We start from the raw sequence: 22,390 nt of genomic DNA, 5'->3' as shown, positions 1-22,390 counted from the left end.
TTTAACTTCACCTATTACTTTTATTGTGCTCATAATAAGTGTCAGGTAAATCCACTTAAGTGAGAACTGGCCAGCAAGTCAGGTCCACTTTCTAAACTGTTAAACATATTTGAAGATTTCCCATTGCTGCAGGGTAAATTAGAGAATATTTGAGTGCACTGTATTTGTTTTCTCATAATTTAAGACTAAATGCAATACTTTCTCTAAGTTTTAAACACAAAACAGTGTGTCTAAATAGGTAAAGTGGCCTTGTATGTGAGTTTCACTACTGTATAACTATGTACTTACATGAAGTTGTGCCTGATTTAAGCTAAAATAAATTAGACTAATTCTTATAGATCTCATAAGTGTAAATTATTCTTGAAACGAGGACACCAGCAGGATTAGGAAGAGACTGGGAATTTGAATAAAAATATCCATATTTATGTTAAAGTAAACATTTGTAAGTGATGATAAACCTTTGAGCTCTGCTGAGAAACCATCAATTGTCAGAGAAAGATAGGGAAAATATTTCCATTCAGGGCAAATTATCTGTGAATTGTTGCAAAGAGATTTCTTCCAACCTTCCTCTGTAACAATGAAAACTGACCTGCTGTCAGAGACAAGATCTTGATTAGATGGACAATTGCTTTAGCCAGTTGCTAAACGGAATAAGTACTCTGGAAACTGAGAAAGGATTTCTTTTCTTTTGAAAAGCACTGAGATGACAAGGAACAGTTAACAGTTTAGAGAAAGACAGAAAGTTTAACCACCTTGATATGATAGCAACCTTAGAGGTTATGGTCATGTTTCAGGAATAATGGCAATATCTATTAGCGAGAAAAAGGTAACTGGGGATAACAACAGGTTACTAAATGCCAGGTCACTGAAAGAAGACCAGCAGCTTGAAGAGGTGCTATAGCATGGAGTGCTGTTATGCTTGTAAAGCTGTCAAGGAACAGCAGCTGAGGGCATGATTATGATGTTAAATTTAGATAGTTTAAGATGACAAAACTGATGAAACAAAAACCAAAACAGTAATTCAGTAAAATATTATTGCTATTTCAGTTGAGAGCTGTGTCGTCAAATTCAATACTGTCAAACGTATACTCAGATAGAACTGCATAGTAACTAAGGACTTCTTTACTTTGTATATTTGGTATTCTTACACATTCATAATCCAACAGTAAACTGTCAAATATTGGGAGATTTTTGCCATATCTTACATTTTTCTGAAGACTATGCTCAGAATTTTACCTCTTCATTAAAGAAAAATAAAATTTATACCAAATTCTCAAATTTACCTAAAACCACAACTGAAAAGTAATAAAACATCACTCCTGAGCATTTTAGTAGTATTAGAGCATCCTTTGCATTCCCAGTTGCTAAGCAATGTTAAGTAGATGAGGGAAAAGTCTTTTAAAGCATCAGTTTATGGAGCCAACAATACTTTTACCTCTGAAACCATAAAAGCCAAAATACGAACAGTGATCACTTGTCTCTTTCCAAGCCTTCCTAAGTTTGCATATGTCTCTTCCAGACCCTCAAGCTTCCCAGCGCTCGCAACATCCACAGTGGGACTAAATGCACATGTTTAAAGTCCAAAGAATCACATTCTCAGAGTGACTATTTCTGTACATGGCCTTAAAAGCAGATTGGACCACTATCTCAGATCTTATACATGTCTGAAGTGAGGTGAAATAAATCCTTTCCATGTATCTGGCAAACCTGGAATTTATGGCATCAAAGATTAACACAGGTTGGAAGTGTTACATTATATTGATTAGAATAGGCTATACTTGGTAAATGAAGCATGAAAATGTAATCACAGGTGGTGGGTAGAATAAATGAAACATGTATTCTAGCAGGAAGAATAGAATGTCAAGAAGTGTTTGGCAGAAGTAGCTTAGTTACTTCCAATCAACACAGTTGCTAAGAAATTCATAAATGTCAAGTAGGAAAAACAAATATCTAACTTAGCAACCATGTTGATTGTATTGAAATAGTATTATATAACCAAACACTATAAATATTAACCAAGTTAAACGGGGATTTGGGATTCTCAGCTTTGGACATTAGTCCCTGAGACCCCGGGGCCCTGAATAAAGCACCACATATAACTGCTTTCGTAGTTATGTGTTTCTTTACGGGCAACAGAAGGGGTCTTAGAAGATCAGGTCAGAACCTCTCTTGTTTCCATTTACGTCCACATGGAAGTCCACAGAACGTAATCCAGAAGACTGCCAAGGAACTTCAGAGAAGTATTTTTAGAGCATGGGGAAGCTAGAGACGAGTAAAGGTGTGAAGTTAGAGAAGARTGAAATGGCATTTGTCCGTGATCTATTTTAAAATGCTCAGAAGATCAAGATGACCAACCTCAATTAATTTATTAATTCAAACGCTAAGCAGTTCTCAAGACAGATAACATCAGTCCAAGAGGAATGACCCAGCAGTTGTAGCTATCCAAGGAAGTCAATCGACATATTAGTACTACAATTAATATTGTGATTAAAGTGATTAATATCACTTTGGCATATTAATAGTTTATGGTCCCTTGTCCCTCAACTGATTTGTCACTCTGAATGTTAACCCAAAAGCCACACAATTCACAAGTCCTTTGTAATTTTATAATGGGAGCAAAGCACCATCAGTTCTTGTCACATGGCAGGGGGTGGGGGAGGGGAAAACACAACAGTCTCTGAGGACTTAGGGGTCCATGATCAGTCAAAAAGCATCTCTTCTCCAGAGCTCTGTCCTCAAGCATCTGGCATCTGTTATTTCTTTCCCTGAGATATATGCTACTCTGATGTCTTCTGTAGGATAAGATACATGGTTGTTGACCAGTATCTCCCAACTGCTTTTCCTACAGCAAACGTACTAATGAAATACTCCATAGAAATTGTTTCTGCCAGGTTTTTATTTTGCTTTAAAACAGAATATTCCAGAAACTCAAAGCTTAGAAATGTATTAAGTTACTTGTATTAAAGCCTGGCACAAAATTGTTACTTTTGTCTGGCATGAATATGCAAGATCATCCATCTTTTCCTGTCTTTATGGTAAGTTTTCTTCCTCAGCAAGAAAAGTATTACAAGCTTGCCAATTTCATAGAAACACAAATCAGCCAGAAGTAGGTTTGGTGCTTATACAATTTAATCGAAGTACACAACAGGAGGGGCTAACAGGATTTTGAAGAGGAGGACAAGGACATGATATTCACAGACAGGCTGGCAGTCTCATAGCATTAAGCTTAAGCTAAGCAGAAGAAATACTGCTATGGCAAAGCAGAGAGAACAGGGGAGTGGAGACACAAAAGCAATGACTCCTGATTGATGCTGTCCTCAGGGAAGCAGTGAAGTTACAGATCATGTTTCTCTCCTTCCCACCTGCATCCATCCATCTTGGTCAGCCAGCAGAACACTTGCCTGCAATAGCCCTGAAATCACTGGTAGACTCCAGTGTTTGATAAGAATTTGGTTTATTTTAATCAAGTAAACTTAAAAAAAAATTAAAGAACAGAACTTCATTTGCAAGAATTTTCAAACAGTATCACCTTTGACAGAGTTTTCCAAATGAGGCACAAAGAGCAGAACTAAGAAATGATTTGTTACAAAGTCTTTGGTTGCAAGGGAGTTACTTTATCAAAAGCAAGTTCTCAAATTTCTCTCTTCAACAATGCTCTTCCATGTTGCTTTATAATTATATTTCTTTGTAAGAGACTTGCATTGTTCCAGTTATTCTCCCCTTCCTTCACATATCCATATGCTTTGCATACCCTTCAGATTTTAATTCATTTGAGAGTCTTGGTACTATATAAGCTATCCAATCATCCTTGACTCCTTCTTGTGCAGCTCCTAGCAGCAACCTGGTATGTCCTTTTCCCAGGAGCTGTTTATCTTGTATATGGTCTGAGCAGCATTCTCCTGCTCATCTGTTTTGCAGGAGTTAAAGACTACCCAGAAGAATTACATATGCCTCCCAGAAGTTTTCATAACTGTTACCTCTTCTGCTCACCATTCACAAACACCTGAGCAGCAGGGCATCTCAGTCAGCCAAAATTAACCACTTCAAAAACCAACCACAAGCACTTACATATTGTGCCTACACTGGCAAAATTAGGAAGCTCCCACGGACATGTCTAAGGCACAAGACTTCAGTTGTTTATTATTCAGCACTGGGAGCATATGCTCACCTGTGGCCAAGCCACTTCCTACTAACAGGAGAAACAGCACATCATGGAGCTGGCCTCATACTGGTCTGGGGAATGCAACACGAAACCCCAAGATTCCCACCACAGCCTGGAGGAAAAGCTATACATGCCACCACAGCCTGAAGCCTTCACTGAACACCAGAAGTCTTTTAAAGCTCACAGAAATTCACCTTCACCTCCATGTCACCCCTTCTCACCTCTAGCATCCTATTCACACTGTTTTGTTTCAAATTTGCTCTCTTTTTACAACATGCACAAATAAGTTGTCATTCTCACTGTGTAATGAGAATAAATAAAAGTCTTAAAGCAATACAGCCTTATTTTTTCCCCCACACCTTATTATAATTCACGAGATTTGAGTGGTTGTATAGATCAACTCCCAGCAAAAGAGTTAAGATAAACCTGAAAATCTGCAATGCAGACCACTCMTGAGGGGATAGTTGTCCTCTTACATATCATAATTTCAGAGGATACCATCATTTGCTGAATACAAAACAATCAATTGGCAAGTGAATCAGCAGGTGCTCACGGTCATGGAAATCAAAGTCATATTACTTATTCATATCTAGACAAAGGAATTAAGCATTACTAGCTATTTTTGTGAGTAAAGCTAAGGTAGGCATTCAAGAAAGGCAAAACTTCATTTTCATGAGGAGGGTCTACAGCACATCAGAGATCAGAAAACACCTGTAAAATAACAAAAACCAGATGAACAGTTGGAAAATGTCTGTTAAAGAGGAGACAAAGGGGGCCATAAATGTTGATTGGATCATTATGAGAGATTAAGCAAAAGGCAACTTGTGTGGGGAATGTCTGCGCAACACAAAACTGCAGAAAGGAGGCAGGGCACAGCAAGTCCCCCTGCCAAGTAGCACAGGGAGAAAAAGGTGAAAATAAAGTGAGAGARAAGAGCTACTTCAAGAGCCCCAACTTCACTTACTCTGAAAACATTTTGCCACAGTGACACCCCTCACTGCAACAACATGGCTCATCAGCTCTGCTCAACAAAGCCTTCACTCACTCCTTTTTGTAGTCCTGCCCTAGACCCACCTCAGTGCCCACTTCTGGGCTGTGGTCTTGGTCTTGCCTTGCTGCCCTTCACCACACCAGTCTCATCTCCTTGGCTCCCTGAGCCACTCCAGCCCTAGCTTCATACCTGAACTCTATCTGCAGTCCAAGGTTAGGCAGCTCATCACTGAGAGGTGTCCTACTGTCTCCTATGTAATAGTTAAAGACTATAAAATTTTGGCCTAAAACCCTTCTGCACAGAGCTACTTTACCTAAGTAAACTTGTAGAGTAAGTATGGACTTTACTCATCATCTAATACCCATTGCTTAAAATTCACAATATACATACTTAGCAATACTACCAAATAACCACAACTTTCAAAACTGCAGGCTTCCACATCTACCTACAAAAGGCTTAAAATTCCACAGGAGCTTCAACCCTGGTGACATTATATTGAGTCTTCAAAGCAGATGTTATTTACTCACCAATGTGATAACACTTTTTGCCAGCATATTGAGTCTCACAAGCAGAATCCTCCAGCCACCCCATGCAGCAACCTCTCAAACTTCAAGTCCTTATCTTAAGGACTAAAGCCTCTAGCATATATCTCTGATACTTGCCAATTAGCAGCAAACTGCACCATTCCTGACTCTGAGCTTCTGGCTCTGGGTATCAAAGGGACTTCAAACTGGATCTTGCCAGTCCTATGCAAGACAGATCAAGTTTGCTAGCAAGCCTTGCTTTGCTGCTTTTGATCTTCCAGGAACCTCCTGTTGTCTATCAACACCTATCCATTTCCTAAAGGCTCGTTCCACTAACAATTTGCAGCTGCTCAGACTGTAGCTGAATAGCTTCTTTTCTGTGATGCAAGTAGCCATTAACCATGGTAATAGAGAGCAGGCACAATCCTGAGTAATGCAGTGATCAGTTATTCAGACCAATTTCCACATTAATCAAATAAAATCACACACAACACACAGCCTGCCTTCAACACTGTTATGTTCCACCCCAAATTTCATATCATCACATTTTCCTTCTCCATATTTCCTCCCCGTAGGAACTAAAGAGGTGGCAGTATGCTCTTTGATAAAATTGTGCCTACTTTGTCTCCCCACATTATACCATTTCTGAAATTGCTGGAGAGAAATAGCAGGAAACAACATGTTTTTTAGTTCACTCACCACAGAATTCACTGTATCTCAGCATTGCTTGTGCCCTCCTAAGCAAATTGTACATCAATTTCAGTTGTGAAAGGGGGGCATACAGGCCATATTCCCCTTACCTGTCTGTTATCTGTGATTTGGACCTGCAATCAACCAAACCAGAAGACTGATGCATTAGGACCTTAAGATGATCCCTTGAAAGAATCAAAGCAGGATGTCAGGTCTGATTTCTTACTGGCACACATCAGTCTGCTTCCAAATGATGGTGGAGTCCACAGGTCAGACAACATGAATTATACTGGCTAACAAACAGCACGAGATACTGTGGCCTGAGAGAAACACTGTGCTCGTTAGCATGGAAGAAGAGTCATATAGTTCATACAGCCTAATGAACCAGACAGCAGGAGGAGTTAATGACTGTTGGATGAAGAATCCTTCTGGTGTTAGAGATAAGGCACATGCGGCACCTCTTAACTGTTTGTAATGGGAATCAGGGTAAGCCAATCTAACAGAGCTCCCTCAGCAACAGATGCTCAAGAATTAATTGCTTGTTTATTTATGGTACATATTGCTGCCTTATTCTTAGTTTATGGAAATGTTCAGAAACTGAGATGATTTAGTTTTTTATGAAACATATTATTTAACTATTGTAAGCTATTAATACAGGGAAAAAAAACTAAACTCAATATGAGACCTTCAGAAGGGGAAGGTGATTTTATTTTAAACAAAAGTGATTTCACTCATACTCTCACAGATTTCATTCACTCATTCTCTCATATTTGCAAGCACCAAAGATGTGGGTGTCAAAGTGGCTTCACGAGGATCACCCATGTGTGACAGAGAGGAGACAGACAATGGCCACCAAATGCTCTTACTGTCTCTTGGGATCCTCTTGACTGACTATGGTGGATAAGTTTTGGTTGTTTTTTAGGACAGGTCTTGTAGGAGTCAGCAGTAATACTGGTGTGATCTTTTTCCTTGGAATCTTGCTTCCTTCCACGTGCTTAGATCTTCGACAAAGTTGCTGTCCTTTGTCTTTGTTTTGCCATTTTGTGTATCTTCAGGCCAATTGTCTAGGCTACATCTTCCTGTTAGTCTAACAGAAAGAAAAACGTCACATATAGTGTGCTGTAACCTTGTTGCCATCCCCATGCTGTCAGACTGCAGGTCTTCTGTTGAAAAGTCATCTGTGCTGTGGTCATGTTGGAGTACAGGTCTTCTGGGCATGATAAAAACAGCACACTCCTCGGTGCTCCTCTACTGTTTCTTCTGGTGCTTTCACGTACATAAATTTCAAATTGCAATTCATTCATACTAATCTTAATATTTTTATTACAAATCTCTACATTAACAAGTCATAGCTATAAACCTTGTATGTATGTTTAGCTTGCATAAAGCAGATATAAAATGGAGTATCTACCAAAATCCATATGCCCTGTCATTATTTTAGTGATAAATATCTATTACTCTAGTGAACTAAACTCAAACAGGCATTTATTTTTGCAGTTAAATGTTAGTTCTGTATCATGGTATATTGCAATAAAGAAGCAAGTATTTTGGAAAGGATTTGACATTTTTAGATTGCCTTAGACTGCATATCACATGACATTTTCTGGACAAGAAGTGCAAAGGCTAATGGTCAGGCTAAGAAAATGTCTGAAATGTCTGAACCCCGCTGGGAGCTCCATATAAGCCAGAGTCAACAGAGGGCACTCTGAATCGATAAAAGGAGCTGGGAACCATGAGCCTGAGCTTTTGGTAAAAAGATCATTATATCTCAGTGCTACCATTGTAATAATGGTGAGAGAGTGGCCAGAGAACTGTAAACACTGTTTTTCTTTTTTTAAAGGGAAAAGGTTTTACTGGCATTCTCTTTCTTTGAAATCTCTTCATAGCTGAGTGGTACCTCTCTTGAAGCCTAAGTCATAAATATTGATTCAGTAGATGTAGTGTAATCAGAACAAATGTGATTTTATCTGGACCGGAGATGGTAGGGCAAAGAAGATATTAGAAGTGACAATGGATAGAATTATGAGACTGACACTTAGAGGTACTGAGAGTAGGTTCACAGYAAGTAATTAGGCATAGACTGACCTGTATCTATTTTATGTTATAAAAATAAAACTAAACTGCCTACTTCAACTCTTCCTTTAAGCACTGTCTTATAATGATATTTCTAAGGATAGTGAGGACTGCCTTACAGAATCATCAAGCCAACAGAGCCACAGCATGTGACATGCATTAACAAGAACTGTGATGAACTGTGCATGGGAAGCATTATAAATGTTATTTTCACAATGAAATTATGCAGTGTAGACCACCCTGCTTAACCTCAAAGCACACAACTGAACATGTTAACTGAACATGGTGCACCAATCTGAAGAACTCGGTGTGGTTTTATATGAGATAGTCAACGAAAAATCCAAACTTCTATGGGAAATTAGAAATTCCTTCACATATGCTACAGATTGAAAGACACTACCTAACAGAAGTGCTGTAATATGTAGCTAGTGAGCAATCACAACCTCTRTAGTACAACAAAACAGAAACAATTCTGAAGGTTTGAAGTTGAGTGTGACAAAGGAACACAATGCAATCTGCAGTGTAATAAAAGTCTGCCAGTTGTAAATAAATAATCAGTTGAAAATTACTTCGGAATATCCAGATGCATCTTATTTGCTACAAGGCTGTTCAGGCAGATGGGCTTATCTGTGTATCTTATTCTGAGACAGGAAAAGATTTCATCCTTACAGTGAAGTTATTCAAGGCACCCTGTTCATAATGCACTAGCTATGTCTGAAGCCTGTAGTTTCCCACACAGAGACGTCRTTATATCAATCATTGTGAAGCTCTACAGCTGTGCTGGTGTGACTAGAGCACACCTCTCAACACACCACAGCTGCTTCACAGGTTCACAAGAGGGAACTGAAACTGAAGCTGTTTTAAGAATCCAGATCATTGCTGYAATCTTGCTGTCTTTCTCACCTTTACTGTCCTACTCTAAGTGCTGGATACCCTTGCCAGAGGTCTGCAGCGTAATGTAAAACATCTGCATTAGAAATCATTGCTGTTTGCTTTCTGCTTCTCCTCACTGTGGAAACACTGCAAGAAAGCAGGTGCCTGAGTGGGATGACAAAACCAAGGGGATTTGTTGTGTGTTTCTAATTATTATTGGGAGCCAGAGACTCAGCTGCTGCCACCGCAGTTTTGAAGCTGTGCCATCTCTTAAAAAGATGGTCATAGGACAGGGAGAAAGGAATCATGGGCTATTTAGTAAGTGGCTCCTGCATAAAGATGGGAAGGCTTCCCAATAACTCCCCGAGTGCACGTTCAGTCCTTGCTACAGCAGCCACTCCGCAGTGCCCGACAAACAGCAGCACAAGTGACCGCGGGTACATGCACAACACCACGAGCAACTGGTCTGGGTGGTGAATTCCACCGTCATGTGAAAGTGAATTGTAGGTGAGAACAGATACAGACGGCTGCACGTGGATGTCAAAAATTTGTTTATCAAGTTAAAATTGAAACTCTGAAAGATGGCACACATCTGTTACTACATCTAAACATGTCTGAACTCAAACATGAAATTACTTTTAAATAATACTTTTGCAGGGAAGGCAGAGTCTCCCCTGCTGCTTCTYAGGTCTTTGGCAACCTGTAAAGTAGACAAGATAGTTGATATAGTAGCTTTGTACAGAATCATTTGTTTCGAGAAAGGAAAAGCAAACAGAATTTACAATTGTTTACTAAGGTACACATGACTCCTTGCTAGAGTTATCCAGAGAACATATTTTGGGAAACACCCTCTGGTATCTTCCTCATCACAGAGCATGTACTTTCAAAATCATCGAAAATAAAGTCCTCCCTGACAGAATCCCATCATCCCATATTCTTAAGAGAACCAAGTCATGATGCTGTGTCACTCAATGGAGAAAAACTGCTGTCGTAAAAGACAGAGTTGAAACTATAAATTTTTTCTACTGATATTTATAATCATCTGTCAACCTCTTTTCTCACAATTCAGTGACCTCCTGGCTCCTTACGTACTAGCCACAGCTCTGAAGTGCAAGTGAAGTAAGATTTATGATTAGTCACTTCAACATAGGCCCATCTGGTGCTGTAACTGAAAGGGAATCAAATTCATTTAAGTAAACCATTTTGATCAACGTAACAGTAACGGTGGCATAATTAGATAGATATTAATAACAAGCAGTAGCAAAAGCATTACGTGCATATATTCTTTTAACGAACCATTGTTTTGTAGAACACATTTTTAATGGTTCTAGGACAGGAATGTGTGCACGACCTATTCCGTGACCCTAGAACAAGAATGTATACTATGCATGAGTAGAATGTGCTATGGTTGTCAGGAGGTCACATCTGGAAAACATTAGTTATGTTATCAGAAAACTGTATCTTGAAAGATATTGAAGAAAACCAGGAGCTGCCTGTTGGAAAATCAGCCAATTGCTGTACAAGAGTTGCATATCCTTCACATGCATGTAATTGTATACATATATAGGTTGTTACCTATTGAAGCAGAACCATCTTTAGACCGTATGCAAGGCTGCAACAAAATTAACAAGCTGTGTGGGTGCCATTGTTTCAGAATCAGGTATGCAGAATCCATCACTGGTAATCTTTAATGCTACATTTGTAAGTTTATCTTATCATTACTAAAAAAAAACAAACCACAAATGCCTCTGTAGGATCTAGTATCCTGCTCTTTAGGCCTCATTGCAGTGTGGATTATGCAGCGTGGATGGCAACACTGGATTATGACACTTTGGGACTATTGTCTAGTTTCACAAAGCAAGTAAACGTTCTCTTATAGCTATAGTTCTGATCTCTTCAGTTTTACCTAAGAAATTCTTTCAGACTGAGGGATTTTACACCCAGATGTCAGCACAGGCTGCCAATCAGATCAATTCACAATGATATTATGGTATACCTTTAAAGAAGTTTCTGGTATTGTTCTGTAGGAGGAAATTCAAAAACAGCAGGAGGTCATGGACCCACGGCATGGGAAGCATTGTGCCAAGATGGGATGGTAACCAGATTGTCAACCCAGCACAAACACATTTAGAATTGTTTAGAATTGTGATGAGACAGTGACTGAACTGTTGATTTAGCATAAATGTATTCAGCATTTGGCAAGCTATACAGTAAATAAAGGAGTAACATAACAGTTAAGTGGGCTGCATGATAAGCTCTAACGAGTTCTGTCAGCTGTCCTTGATCAAAGGTGCTTGGAGATTTTGTTCCAGCTGACCCCTGGTTAGGGARGGTCAAGCACCCTTTGAGCCAGTGCTCGGGAGAGGCCTATATAGGAGCTGGGCCCAGAGTGCAGTGGACAGGCACAGCAGCTGGTGCAAGAAGATGCACAGAAGGGACTGGCAGCTTTTCTCAGAACAGCATGTGCTTTCCCCAGCAGTGGTAGGCAGCACCATGGGGCACAGTTTCCATTAGCCTTTGAGGTAGTTTTCTCTGTAATATCAAATGCTTCAGCCCAGATGGAGCTCCAGAAGTAGAATCCAGGGCTGGGGCTGCAGGGGTCCCTGGGGCCCTTTGCTGGGGCAGTGGGAGATGATCTTTTAGTCTGCAGAAGATGTGTGATTGTTGAAGATCTGTGTCAAGCTCAGGAATGGTCCATCCTGGTGAGCAGAATATCCTGCAAAGGTGGCAGGAGGTGGCAAGGAGCTCCTGACTAAACTCAAATATAAAATTGAAGCATATAAGAGGTGCAAGCAGGAACGGGTGATCTAGGAGGAGTATAAAGACACTGTCTGAGCATTTGAGGGTAGGGCTAGGAAAACCAAAGACCATTTGGAGATGAATCTAGTAGGAGATGTGAAGAGCAATAAAAAAGGGTTTCTACAGGTATATCGGCTGCAAAAGAAAATCTAGGTAAAAGGTGGACCTGCTGCTGAATGGAGCAGGGGCTCTGGTGATAAAGGACATGGAAAATGTTGAAGTACTGAGTGCTGCCTTCTCCTTGGTCTTTACTGGTAAGATCTGGCTTCAGGAACCCCAGGCCGAAGTGAAGTCTGGAGCAAGTAAGACTTGCCCTCAATTGGAGGAGCATCAGATTAGGGAACACCTAGGCCAAACAAACAGGTCTGTGGAACCTGATGGGGTGCACCCATAAGAGTTGAGGGAGCTGGCCAATGTCACTGGGAGGCCATTCTTGGTTGTCTTTTGAAAGATCATGGTGATCGAGAGATGTTCCTGAGGACTAGAGGAAAACAAATGTCATCCTTATCTTCAAGAAGGAACCAGGGAACTATAGGATGGTCAGCCTCACCTTGATCGCTGGGAAGGTGATGGAGCAGATAATCCTGGAAGCCATTTCCAATCACATAAAGGACAAGAAGGTGATTGGGAGCAGTCAGCATGCATTTGTTCTATGATRAGATGACTGGCTTGGTGATGAGGGGGGAGCAGTGGATGCTGTCTATCTTTGCTTCAGCAAGGCTTGCAGCACTGTTATCCATAACTTCCTCAGGCAAGCTGATGAAGTATGGGCTAGATAAGTGGACAGTTAAGTGAACTGGAAACTGGTTCAACTCACTGGCTCAGAGGGTTGTGATCAGTGACATGAAGTCCAGCTGGAGGCGAGTCACTAGTGGTGTCCCTCAGGGGTTGATACTAGCTCCAATAYTGTTGAACATCTTCATTAATGACCTGGATAATGGGGCAGGGTGCACCCTCAGCAAGTTTGCTGATGATACAAAACTGAGGAGTGGCTGATACACCAGAGGGTTGTGCTGCTATTCAGAGGGACCTCAATAGCTGGAGAAATGGGCAGAGAAGAACCTTGCGAAGTTCAACAAGGGAAAGTGCAGGGTCCTGCACCTGGGGAGGAATAACCCCGTACACCAGGACAGGCTGGGGGTTGACAAGCTGCAAAGGAGCATTGCAGAAAAGGCCCTGGGGGTTTTGTGGGACAAGAAGTTGACTGTGAGCCAAAAACATGCCCTTGTGGCAAAGAAGGCCAATAGCATCATGGACTGCGTTAGGCAGAATGTTGCTGGAAGGTCAGGGGAGGTGATCCTTCACCTCTGCTCAGCACTGGTGAGGCCACATCTGAGAGTACTGTGTCCAGTTCTGGGCTCTCCAGCACAAGAGAGACATGGAGCTACTGAGCGAGTCCAGTGAAGGACTATTAAAATGATTAAGGCACTGGAGCATCTCTCTTACAAGGAGAGGCTGAGAGACCTGGGASTGCTTGGTCTGCRAAAGAGGCTTGTCAATGTGTGTAAATACTTGATGGGAGGGAGTACAGAAGATGGAGCCAGACTCTTCTCACTAGCACCCAGGGACAGGGCAAGAGACAATGGGCATAAATTGCATTTTAAAATGGAATTTCTTGTATTTCAACTTTTATTTTATTTTTCTCTGTGAGGGTGATTGAGTACTGGAACAGGTGCCCAAAGAGAYGGTGGAGTGCCCATCCCTGGAGATAGTCAAAAGCTGACTGGACATGGTCCTGGACAACCTACTCTAGCTGACCTTCCTTTCAACAGGAAGACTGGACCAGAAGATCTCCAGAGGTTCCTTCAACCCTCAACTTTCTGTGATTCTGTGTTTTCAAGCTCTTCCTGAATTGCCAGTTACAGTCTGATGTTTTACTGCTGCATTTTCTCATCACGTTTAGTAGGTGCCTGCAGGAGAGCAGCATGTAACTGCTCCCTGAGGCAACCTGGTGCCAGTTCTAGCGTGATGTACAGCCCTGGTGGGTGAGGTTTTGCAGTTCATGAGCTATTTCAGAAGCAACTTGACCATGTGAGGTGATCAGCTGAAGGCTGTAAGCAGGCTAGTAATTGCTTCCAACGCACAAGCTGGGGAGTAGTAAAACCCCATCAGCACAACCCAGCCTTGTTTCAACCCCACGCACCTGAAGAATTTGCTGGTACCACACAGTGACAGCACTGGAGCGGGAACACGTAGCCAGGGCAGGGGTGCTTTAACCTGGTCATTAGTTCCCCCTATCCAGGCAGAAATGTAAGAAGTGGGAGAGGGAGGAGAAAAGAAATTATAACGGGAAAGACCCTGCAGGCTGTAGTCTCTGCAGGTTACTGGCGATGAGGAAAAGGCAGCGTTGTTTCACTGGTGCAGATCTACTGATGGTAGCAACCACGAAGCCGCAGTTTCTGTGCCAGAAAGAGGATAAAACAACTGCGCCCCGCTGCCCCCGACCTACCGGGAGCCTTCGTCTCCGGGACCGCTATGGAAGAGGGGGGGAGACAGACCCTTTTGTGAGGGTTTTCCCGGTGTTTCAGCCCGCTCCCTCCGCTTCCCGCCAAACGCCCGCGGCGGGAGCGGCGCTGCGCGGCGGCAGCGCCCGGACTACAGCTCCCATGATGCCTCCGGCCCGAGGAGCCGCCGCCATTTCGCCGCTGCCCCGCCACCCCGCCGCAGCCGCCCGGGCCGCGGCGGCGCCGCGCTCCCCGCTTCCCCGCTGCCGCCATGAGCCGCCTCAGCGGCGGTTGGGACGGCGCCGGCGGCGAGGTCCGGCTCCTCCTGGACCTGTGAGTGCCGCCCCGCACGTCCTCCGCCGCCCCTTCCCCTCCCACGGCGGCGCTGGGGCCTTGAGCAACGCTGCAGCGCCGAGGCGGGCCTGGGTTTGGCGGAGGTGGCCGGGAGGGGCAGGCGGCAGGGCTGGGTAGGCGCCACGGGGAGCGGTGGGTGACAGGGTCTCGCGTGAGGGTGGCAGGAGTAACGGTTTGGCAGATGACGGGGCTGGGTAGGTGCGACAGGGCGAGGTAGGTGGCAGGGTCTGACAAGGTTTGGCGGGTGACAGAGTCTGATGGGGTGAGAGGGTTTGTCAGCTGTTTCACAGGAGTGGCAGCGTAGGTGGCAGGGTTCAGTAGAGTGACAGGGTTTGGCAGGGTGGGTGATGTGAGTGAGTTTGTTAAGTGATGGGGTTCAGCGGGTGATTGAGGGGACGGGGCTTGGCAAGGGTGACAGGGTTTGACAGGGGTGACAGGGTTTTGCAGGGTTTGGTAGGTGGCAGTGTTTGGCAGATGTTTGACAGGAGTGACAGGGCTTGACAAAGGTGACAGGGTAGGTGGCAGGGTTTGGCAAGGGTGGCAGGGTTTGGTAGGTGACAGGTTTTTGTGTGGTGACAGCGTTTGGCAGGTGTTTGACAGGAGTGACAGAGTAGGTGGCAGGGTTTGGCAGGGGTGACAGGCCTTGGCAAGGGTGGCAGGGGTTGGTAGGTGACAGGGTTTTGTGAGGTGACAGTGTTTGGCAGGTGTTTGACAGGAGTGACAGGGTTAGGCAGGTGGGGGACAGGGTGGTCCCTGACAAATCTGGATGCGGAGGAGTGATTGCGGGCCTCTGTTTTTTTTCTGGCTCTAGTGAAGCCACTCACTGATATTTTGCTTTGAGTTTTTCATGATGTCAAATTAYGTTTGTGTCTAGGAGGAAGTTACAGACAGCACAGGGATAAAATCCTGGGTTTTCTGTGTGAAAAGCGTGGAAGAGATTTGCTTTCGCAGTGAAGAAAAGTAGCTCGCAAACAGTGCAGTTAGACCTTGACTTTTACTCTTCTTTTGAAGAAAAAAATAACTGCTAATTTTTAAAAAGGGGTTATGTGCTTCCATGCTGTAAATCTTCCTTCCTTCCATGTTTAAACCTGTGCTGCACTTCAGGTTATGGAAGTAAAAATACTAATGTTCTACAGAGAGTTTTTAATCAGTATGAATTTAATTTGCCATGATTTGGTGGCATTCTGGTTCTAGACAAGGTTYTGTAGCAAAAAAGTTAATCTTTAGGGACACCAAAGCCATGGTTATTTAGCCAGGCTGCAGCTGACCCCTGCCCCAGCCATTTGTGCTGGCATTGTCATTTCAGTGACTTTGCAGTTTTAGTCAGGTGAATTTTCATTCAGCTCAGTTGCCCAATACAGCTCAGTGTGCAAATCTGTGAATTTTAGAGCCAGCATGAGGGAGGCACAATAAAAAGTGGTTGGGGAGGCGAGGAGGATGGAACTAGCCTTTTCAACTTTAGTCTCGACTTTATATGCAGTTGGAGTGCTTTGTAATGATAGCTGAATGTGCTAATAGAAATTAATTTAAAGGGTTCTGTTTAGATAATAACTTAGTGCTTTTGCAAAGCTAGAAGAGTACCCATACTTTTCTGTTTTACATGATTAATCTGTTAAAATAATGTTTAAGACCTGTATTACACTACATGCACATGATCTCTTAATTAGCCTTAGATATTAGAGCTAGTAATTTTTCCTTACATGTACTGTGGAGCTTGATACTATCAACATTTTCTACTTTTGGTTGGTTACTTACCTTTTTTATACTACTTTATTAGTTCTGTTGCAGCAATTTTCTTTATTAGTCTTTATATCAGTAAGACTAATACTTGAAACTAATAATTACATATACATTTTAAGAAATGCATGTAATTCTAGTGTACTATTTCTTGTCTCATACTAATCAACTGATGGTCATTATTTATGTCAAGCTGCACTTCAAGCTTCTTGCTTGTGCCCTTAGGCCTTTTACTTAACTAGCAACACTTACAGCCAAAACTAAAAACCGAAACAAATGAACTAGTGTGTGATGGAGTAGTCCTATTAATAAGGTCATTATTTTTAAGATCTCCAAAGCTAACAGAAGGTGCATTTACAAAGGTGTTTGTGCTGCTTGTTGGTATCTGTAAGGGCCTTTCCCTCACCCCAAAAGAGAAATTGACACTCCAAAACTCACATGCACAAGAGCATCCCACTGGAAATATTTAGAAACTTCCTTCCTTTTTTTGGTGAGGTTATGTCCTATATCAGCTTCTGTTTTCAGAAGTTACTGTTCCCAACAGGACAAATGACCTAGTTACACATGCACTCCCTGCTGATGCAATTTTAAGGCCAGTATACTAAGGTAAGCCAAAACTGCAATTGGTTTACATAATTATGCTTGGTTGAAAATTGACAGCGTAGGAGGTGGAAGGTCTGCCGTGTAGGGAAGATGCCTGGCAACAACAGCAACACTTGCTGGAGCAGTGGTGAAGACATCTGGGGCAGGTAACAACTTTAGCTGTCATGCTTTTAGGAGGCTGCTGTTACAAGTCTGTCAGAGCCCTAGGCAGGAGTTTTAAGCTGACTTGTTAATGCCAGAGATGAGCTGGGAACCAAGAGAGTTTTGGCCCCCAAAGATGAGACACTCAGAGCAACACAAATGAATGAACAAATTTAAAGATGTTTTGACTGAGATTGTAACTACATGGTAAAGAAGTTTCTGCACATGTAAGTTGTAATGAATGAATGTAGTTAGATATTGCTAAGGTTTGATTGTTCAGTATGTCATTGGTAACTCCTGTGTAACTGACATCATTAACAGGAGGCCAGCCTGTTACAGACTAAGGCTAACCTAGCCTGTCAGTGCTTTTGAAAACTAAGGTGTTAAGGAAGAAATCAGAACACCTGCAAACAGGTACTTCTGCATGAGCAAAAACTGAGGACAGAAAGAGAGTTTCAGTTTCAGAGGAGAGCTCCCTTTTATGGTCTTGCTGCAAATATAAATTAACCAGTCCTAAAGGATGCAGGAAGATGTATCTGTTTTGTTATTTGCCATTAAGYCTGTTTTAGTATCTGCTCTTCTGGTTCATTTCTTCTGACATGTCCCACTTCTAACATCTGTTCTGCTATTCTATTTCATGTGATATAACTTAGTATAAGCTGTACTTCAGTGTAAGTTAGGCTATTTTAGCACAATTACTTACACAGATCTAGTCTCTGTAATATAGATTAGAAATATATATATATATATATATGTAGGCCCTGAAGGTTAAAGGTCATAGGCCTCTTCTACTCTATACCCTTGACATTTTTGGAACTCTTGAATATGCCATTTGACACTAAATAGACGGGTCTGAAATACGAACAGGTGGTGTAGCAAGTCTGATATATGAACTGGGAAGAAATCAGTTGGGAGTTTGGGGAAAAGAAATGATCTTTTGTCAGGTTATTACAGGAGTAAAGTATTACTTAGTTTTCCCTGCCCATGAAAAACAGAATTGATCATTTCTTTCAGTGAGGTGGACTGTCTGTTAGTCTGTCTGCCAGGTGAATACATATGAGTAATATTTTTGTATTCTGTTTATTTACCAGTCTTAATTGTTTCTGTATGTATCCAGATCATACAAAAGCGTAGGTGCCAACTACAGTAGAGGGAGTTACTGTGTGGTTACAGTAGCAGCTCTGAAGGTGGGTTCATGGAAAAATGCTGATTATACAAAAGCAAAAGGTTTTGTGGGACTATAATGTTTTCTTTCAAAATTTTGGACTGGATTTAAAAAGAAAGGTTGGGACAGGGATGTTTATTATTTATACCTTGGAAATATAATTCAGGCAGCTATGATCTGTAGACATTAGAACCTCCAGAGATAATTCAGAGCACTCCACTGCTTATATTGACTCCCATGTTAGGTTTCTAAGCAACGGGGGTGGGAGGTATCTTTCCTCCCCCTTTTCAACTCCCTCAGTTTTAGCTTTGCTGTGCTGTAATACTTTTTAAAGTCTTGGCATTTCCTAGAAGACAAAAATGCTGTCTTTTCAGTTACCTCTGGATCTTGGTTAGATTCACCCTGATTTATGTTCCTTGCTTGCATAGGGACTTTGGTTTTTTGTAATAAAGTCTGCTCTCAGAAGTTGCAGTTCCTTCTTTAAGGACCAGCAGTTGCCCTTTAGTGTATGGATGGGTGGTGATTGCTCTGAAGGTCAGTACACTCAAGATGCTTAGAAGCTGTATAGAAGCTTGTCCAGTAGTTAYCTTTGGTGTTTCAATGAGCCTGTGACTGTAACTTAAAATTGTAGAGGTAGGGGCATTAACATTTTCTGTATTCTATGATACATTAAAGTACCTTAGGAATTTAAAAAGATAGGGCTGAGTGATTACTGTCCCTCTATAGTACTCAGTTGTACTGAGCTGCTTGACCTAAGTCCTGTGTGTTTGAGATTTCTCATGCAACAGTATCTCGGGATGTGAATTTTGAGTAAAACAAGTTTGAGTATCTGGAAAAGTCAACAAATATCTCAAAATGGGGAAACAATTTTGACCCTGGAGACAAAAGGTGCCCAGAGAGCAATATGTTTATGACGTACAGAAAAAGCAGGTGAAACAGTGTATGTTGGCATTATTGTTGGTTCAAAATCTACAGCCCAGTATGATAACCAGGCTTCTTCCTTCAGTTTGATGAATTATTCTGAGGAATAAACATTATGGGGGAGGGAGGAGCCTAAAATATTGGTATTAAAAGCAAGAATGGCTGCACTGAGTCAAACCAACCAGTATTGCTGTTTGCAACAGGATTTCAACTAGCTATTCCTCTGTGTGAGACCTTCCTTCTCATCCCAGGGCAGCTTAGTTCCTTCAGCAACCATTGTTGTTGGGTCTTGCTGAATGCCTTGTAGAAATCCAAATAGATCATATTAATCTGAGCTGTGTTGTTCAGGCTTTGTTGGTTCCCGTTACAAAGTTTGTTCGCTTTCCCCCAATATGTTGTATTTTCCATATGTTCACTAATTCTATTCTTTACCTAGTTTGCTTGGTAAGACCCACAGGCTTGTTGATCTGTGATTCACTGGACCCCACTAAGAGACTGAAGAATTTCTATCTCAGGTGCCAGTCCTCTGCTATCAGAKCTAGTTTTAAGCACAAGGTTACACAGAACCTTTCATATTAAGAGTGTTAAAGACTACACTGTAAACAAAATATTGCGTCTGAAAACATCTCCTAAACGTTTTTGCTTAACTGAGGTGAAAGAGAAGTGTCCCTTCTCTGGAACCAGCTCCCTAACTGAAGATTTTTGCTGTCTACCAACTGGAGACTCAGCTGGTGAAAGGGCTCCTTTTAGTGCTCACAAATGAACCACAAGCAGAGCTGTTTTGGTGAGCTGGATTGGTGATCAGAGTGAATGTGGCTGATTTTTTGCCTATGGTTGATTGGGGAATGTGTGCACAAAAGATCAGTTGATCGACCTGAAAGGGCAATAACTGAGCTGGTGGTAGCATGGAACAGCTGGAACTGGTAAGATTTGGAAGCAGCAATTCCAGCAATGCAGAAGATGACATCTTCTTATGGCTTGGTTGTTCTGGTTCTACTATGTAATGCCTTTTTTTGACTGTTCTGTAACTTTCCTTTATTTCAGATGCCTTCAATGTTTGACAAAGAACCTTTCCAGATACATTGCGGATATTAAGTCATTGCCACCCAACATAAAGGATAAACTGATTAAATTAATGAGTAGACAAGGGCAAATAACCGATTCAAATATTGGTGAGGTAAGAACCAATTCAGAACTACTCTCTCTGTGCTAGTTTAATACAAAAAGATGAGCTAAACTAAAACTCTGTATATGAGTCAACAGATAAATTCAGGGTTGCTTACACTGTCCACATCTTTACAGTTTATTCTTTTATGTATTTCTAAGCTCCATAATACGAATAGTCCTGTATTAGAAATAATAAGACTGTGCTTTTAGTGACAAGTAAATTAAAAACATACTCCAGTTGGTGATAACTGACTTCTGTTTAATCAGCTGACATATCATCCCTTTTCAGTCTGGGAAACTAGACTATTGCAGACCAGCCTTTGTTCTTGAGTGTAAGATATTGTGCAATTTGTAAGGGGCTCAAGGCAATATCAGATTGTACTACAGGTTACATTATCAGTTTCTGGTAACTTGTCTGACACACAATAAACAGTATACTGCAGAACTATGGCTATAGTAATGGCATTTGGAATTGTTTTTATTATTATTATTTTATAATTTATATTTAATCATATTAATTATAATTTGTAGTATAAATATAAATTATATGAAATAATTTCATATTATTATTGGAGATATTTAATATCCAGGTGGTGTCTGGACAGGTTGTTGATTTTTGGTTGTTTTTAAATGCTTCCAAAAAAAATCTTTCTGCACTGTGGAAATTTGTTTCTCTATTCAGTGCTGATGACAGAGAAGCTGACTTCCAGCAACAACAGCGGATTGCACCCCCAGATATGCTTCTGTTTCCTCTGATGGTGACAGAAGAATAGTGTGTTTCAAGAACCAGTGGATAATGGAAAGCTTTTAGAAACTTGTTAGATTTCTATTATGCTCTATGGACTTTAAATACATCATCTCAGTACAGTTTATTTAAATTTTGATTCTTTTAAATATGATGATGCTAGGGCTAGAAATTGATCAATCCAAATTCTCTCATCCTTCTTGCTCACTGACGGCTGCCAGTATTTCAAAATGAAACTGGTTTTAATGACTCTTTAGCTGAAAATTGAGGGGCACAACTATGTTGGAATCTATCTCCTGTTATCTTGTTTAGTCTCAAGGGAGGCATGAGAATTGAGGAAAGCTAAGGTTGGCCTTGGTGGAACAGGGGAAATGAATGACTCCCTGTTCATTCCTGCTTTGATCTATAATTCAGAACAGGCAAATAGTACCAGTTTCTCAGAGACGTAATAGTGAAGTTACTTCTGATTCTGCATCTAGCATTATTGTGGAAAACTTTATCTTCAATACGCTCCATTTTTTTAATTGTAAAAATAAGTGTTTATGTAAAAATCAGAATCGTTGTATTCATTTATCTTATTTTGACAAGTTTAAGTTGACACAATTTGTTTTTAGCTATTTTTGCAATAGTAAGCCTTCCTAAACATCCTGAGAACTCTTATAAACAAAAACGTGATTGTGTATGTATAAACGCACAAAAACTATTAAGTTAGACTATTAGGTTAATTATCTTTAGTCTGGAAAGAAACTAGAGAGTTTAAGTTATAATCTTTTCCTCGGGTTCTCTACAAATCTCATCTTTCCTTGTGTTCATTCAGCAGTTGATCCGTGCCTTCTCTTGGAGCCTGTTTTCCAGCTAATACTTAGATATTCTTTCTTGTATGTTTTTCCTTTCTCTGTTTCCTTCACACTTTCTGCAATTCTGACCTTAGCTATCATCACTTTTGTTGAGCATATTATACCTTAAATTTTGGTGCTAACAATTTTTGGCTTTGTCTCATT

General features: G+C 41.3%; 1 protein-coding gene across 6 annotated transcripts in view; it reads left to right on the top strand.

Annotated features, from left to right (window-relative positions):
* The first annotated feature begins 14,769 nt into the window (after nucleotides 1-14,769).
* Nucleotides 14,770-22,390, top strand: part of AMN1 (antagonist of mitotic exit network 1 homolog) — a 32,712-nt gene continuing 25,091 nt past the window's right edge. For 4 of the 6 annotated variants that reach the window (XM_026070311.1, XM_026070310.1, XM_026070315.1 and 1 more), the window contains exons 1-2: nucleotides 14,770-14,889; nucleotides 20,522-20,654. In XM_026070311.1, coding sequence (XP_025926096.1) covers nucleotides 14,828-14,889; nucleotides 20,522-20,654 — 195 coding nt within the window. In that variant the 5' untranslated portion in view covers nucleotides 14,770-14,827. Of the gene's footprint in view, nucleotides 14,890-18,186; nucleotides 18,579-18,624; nucleotides 20,262-20,521; nucleotides 20,655-22,390 lie in introns of those variants that run through there. The other 2 variants (XM_026070312.1, XM_026070313.1) reach the window with 2 other exon arrangements.

The sequence above is a fragment of the Apteryx rowi genome, unplaced genomic scaffold (assembly GCF_003343035.1).
Source record: "Apteryx rowi isolate R43461 unplaced genomic scaffold, aptRow1 scaffold_31, whole genome shotgun sequence".
NCBI lineage: Eukaryota > Metazoa > Chordata > Aves > Apterygiformes > Apterygidae > Apteryx > Apteryx rowi.
Note: the sequence above shows the minus strand (reverse complement) of the source record. Positions and strands in the feature narration are given on the sequence as shown.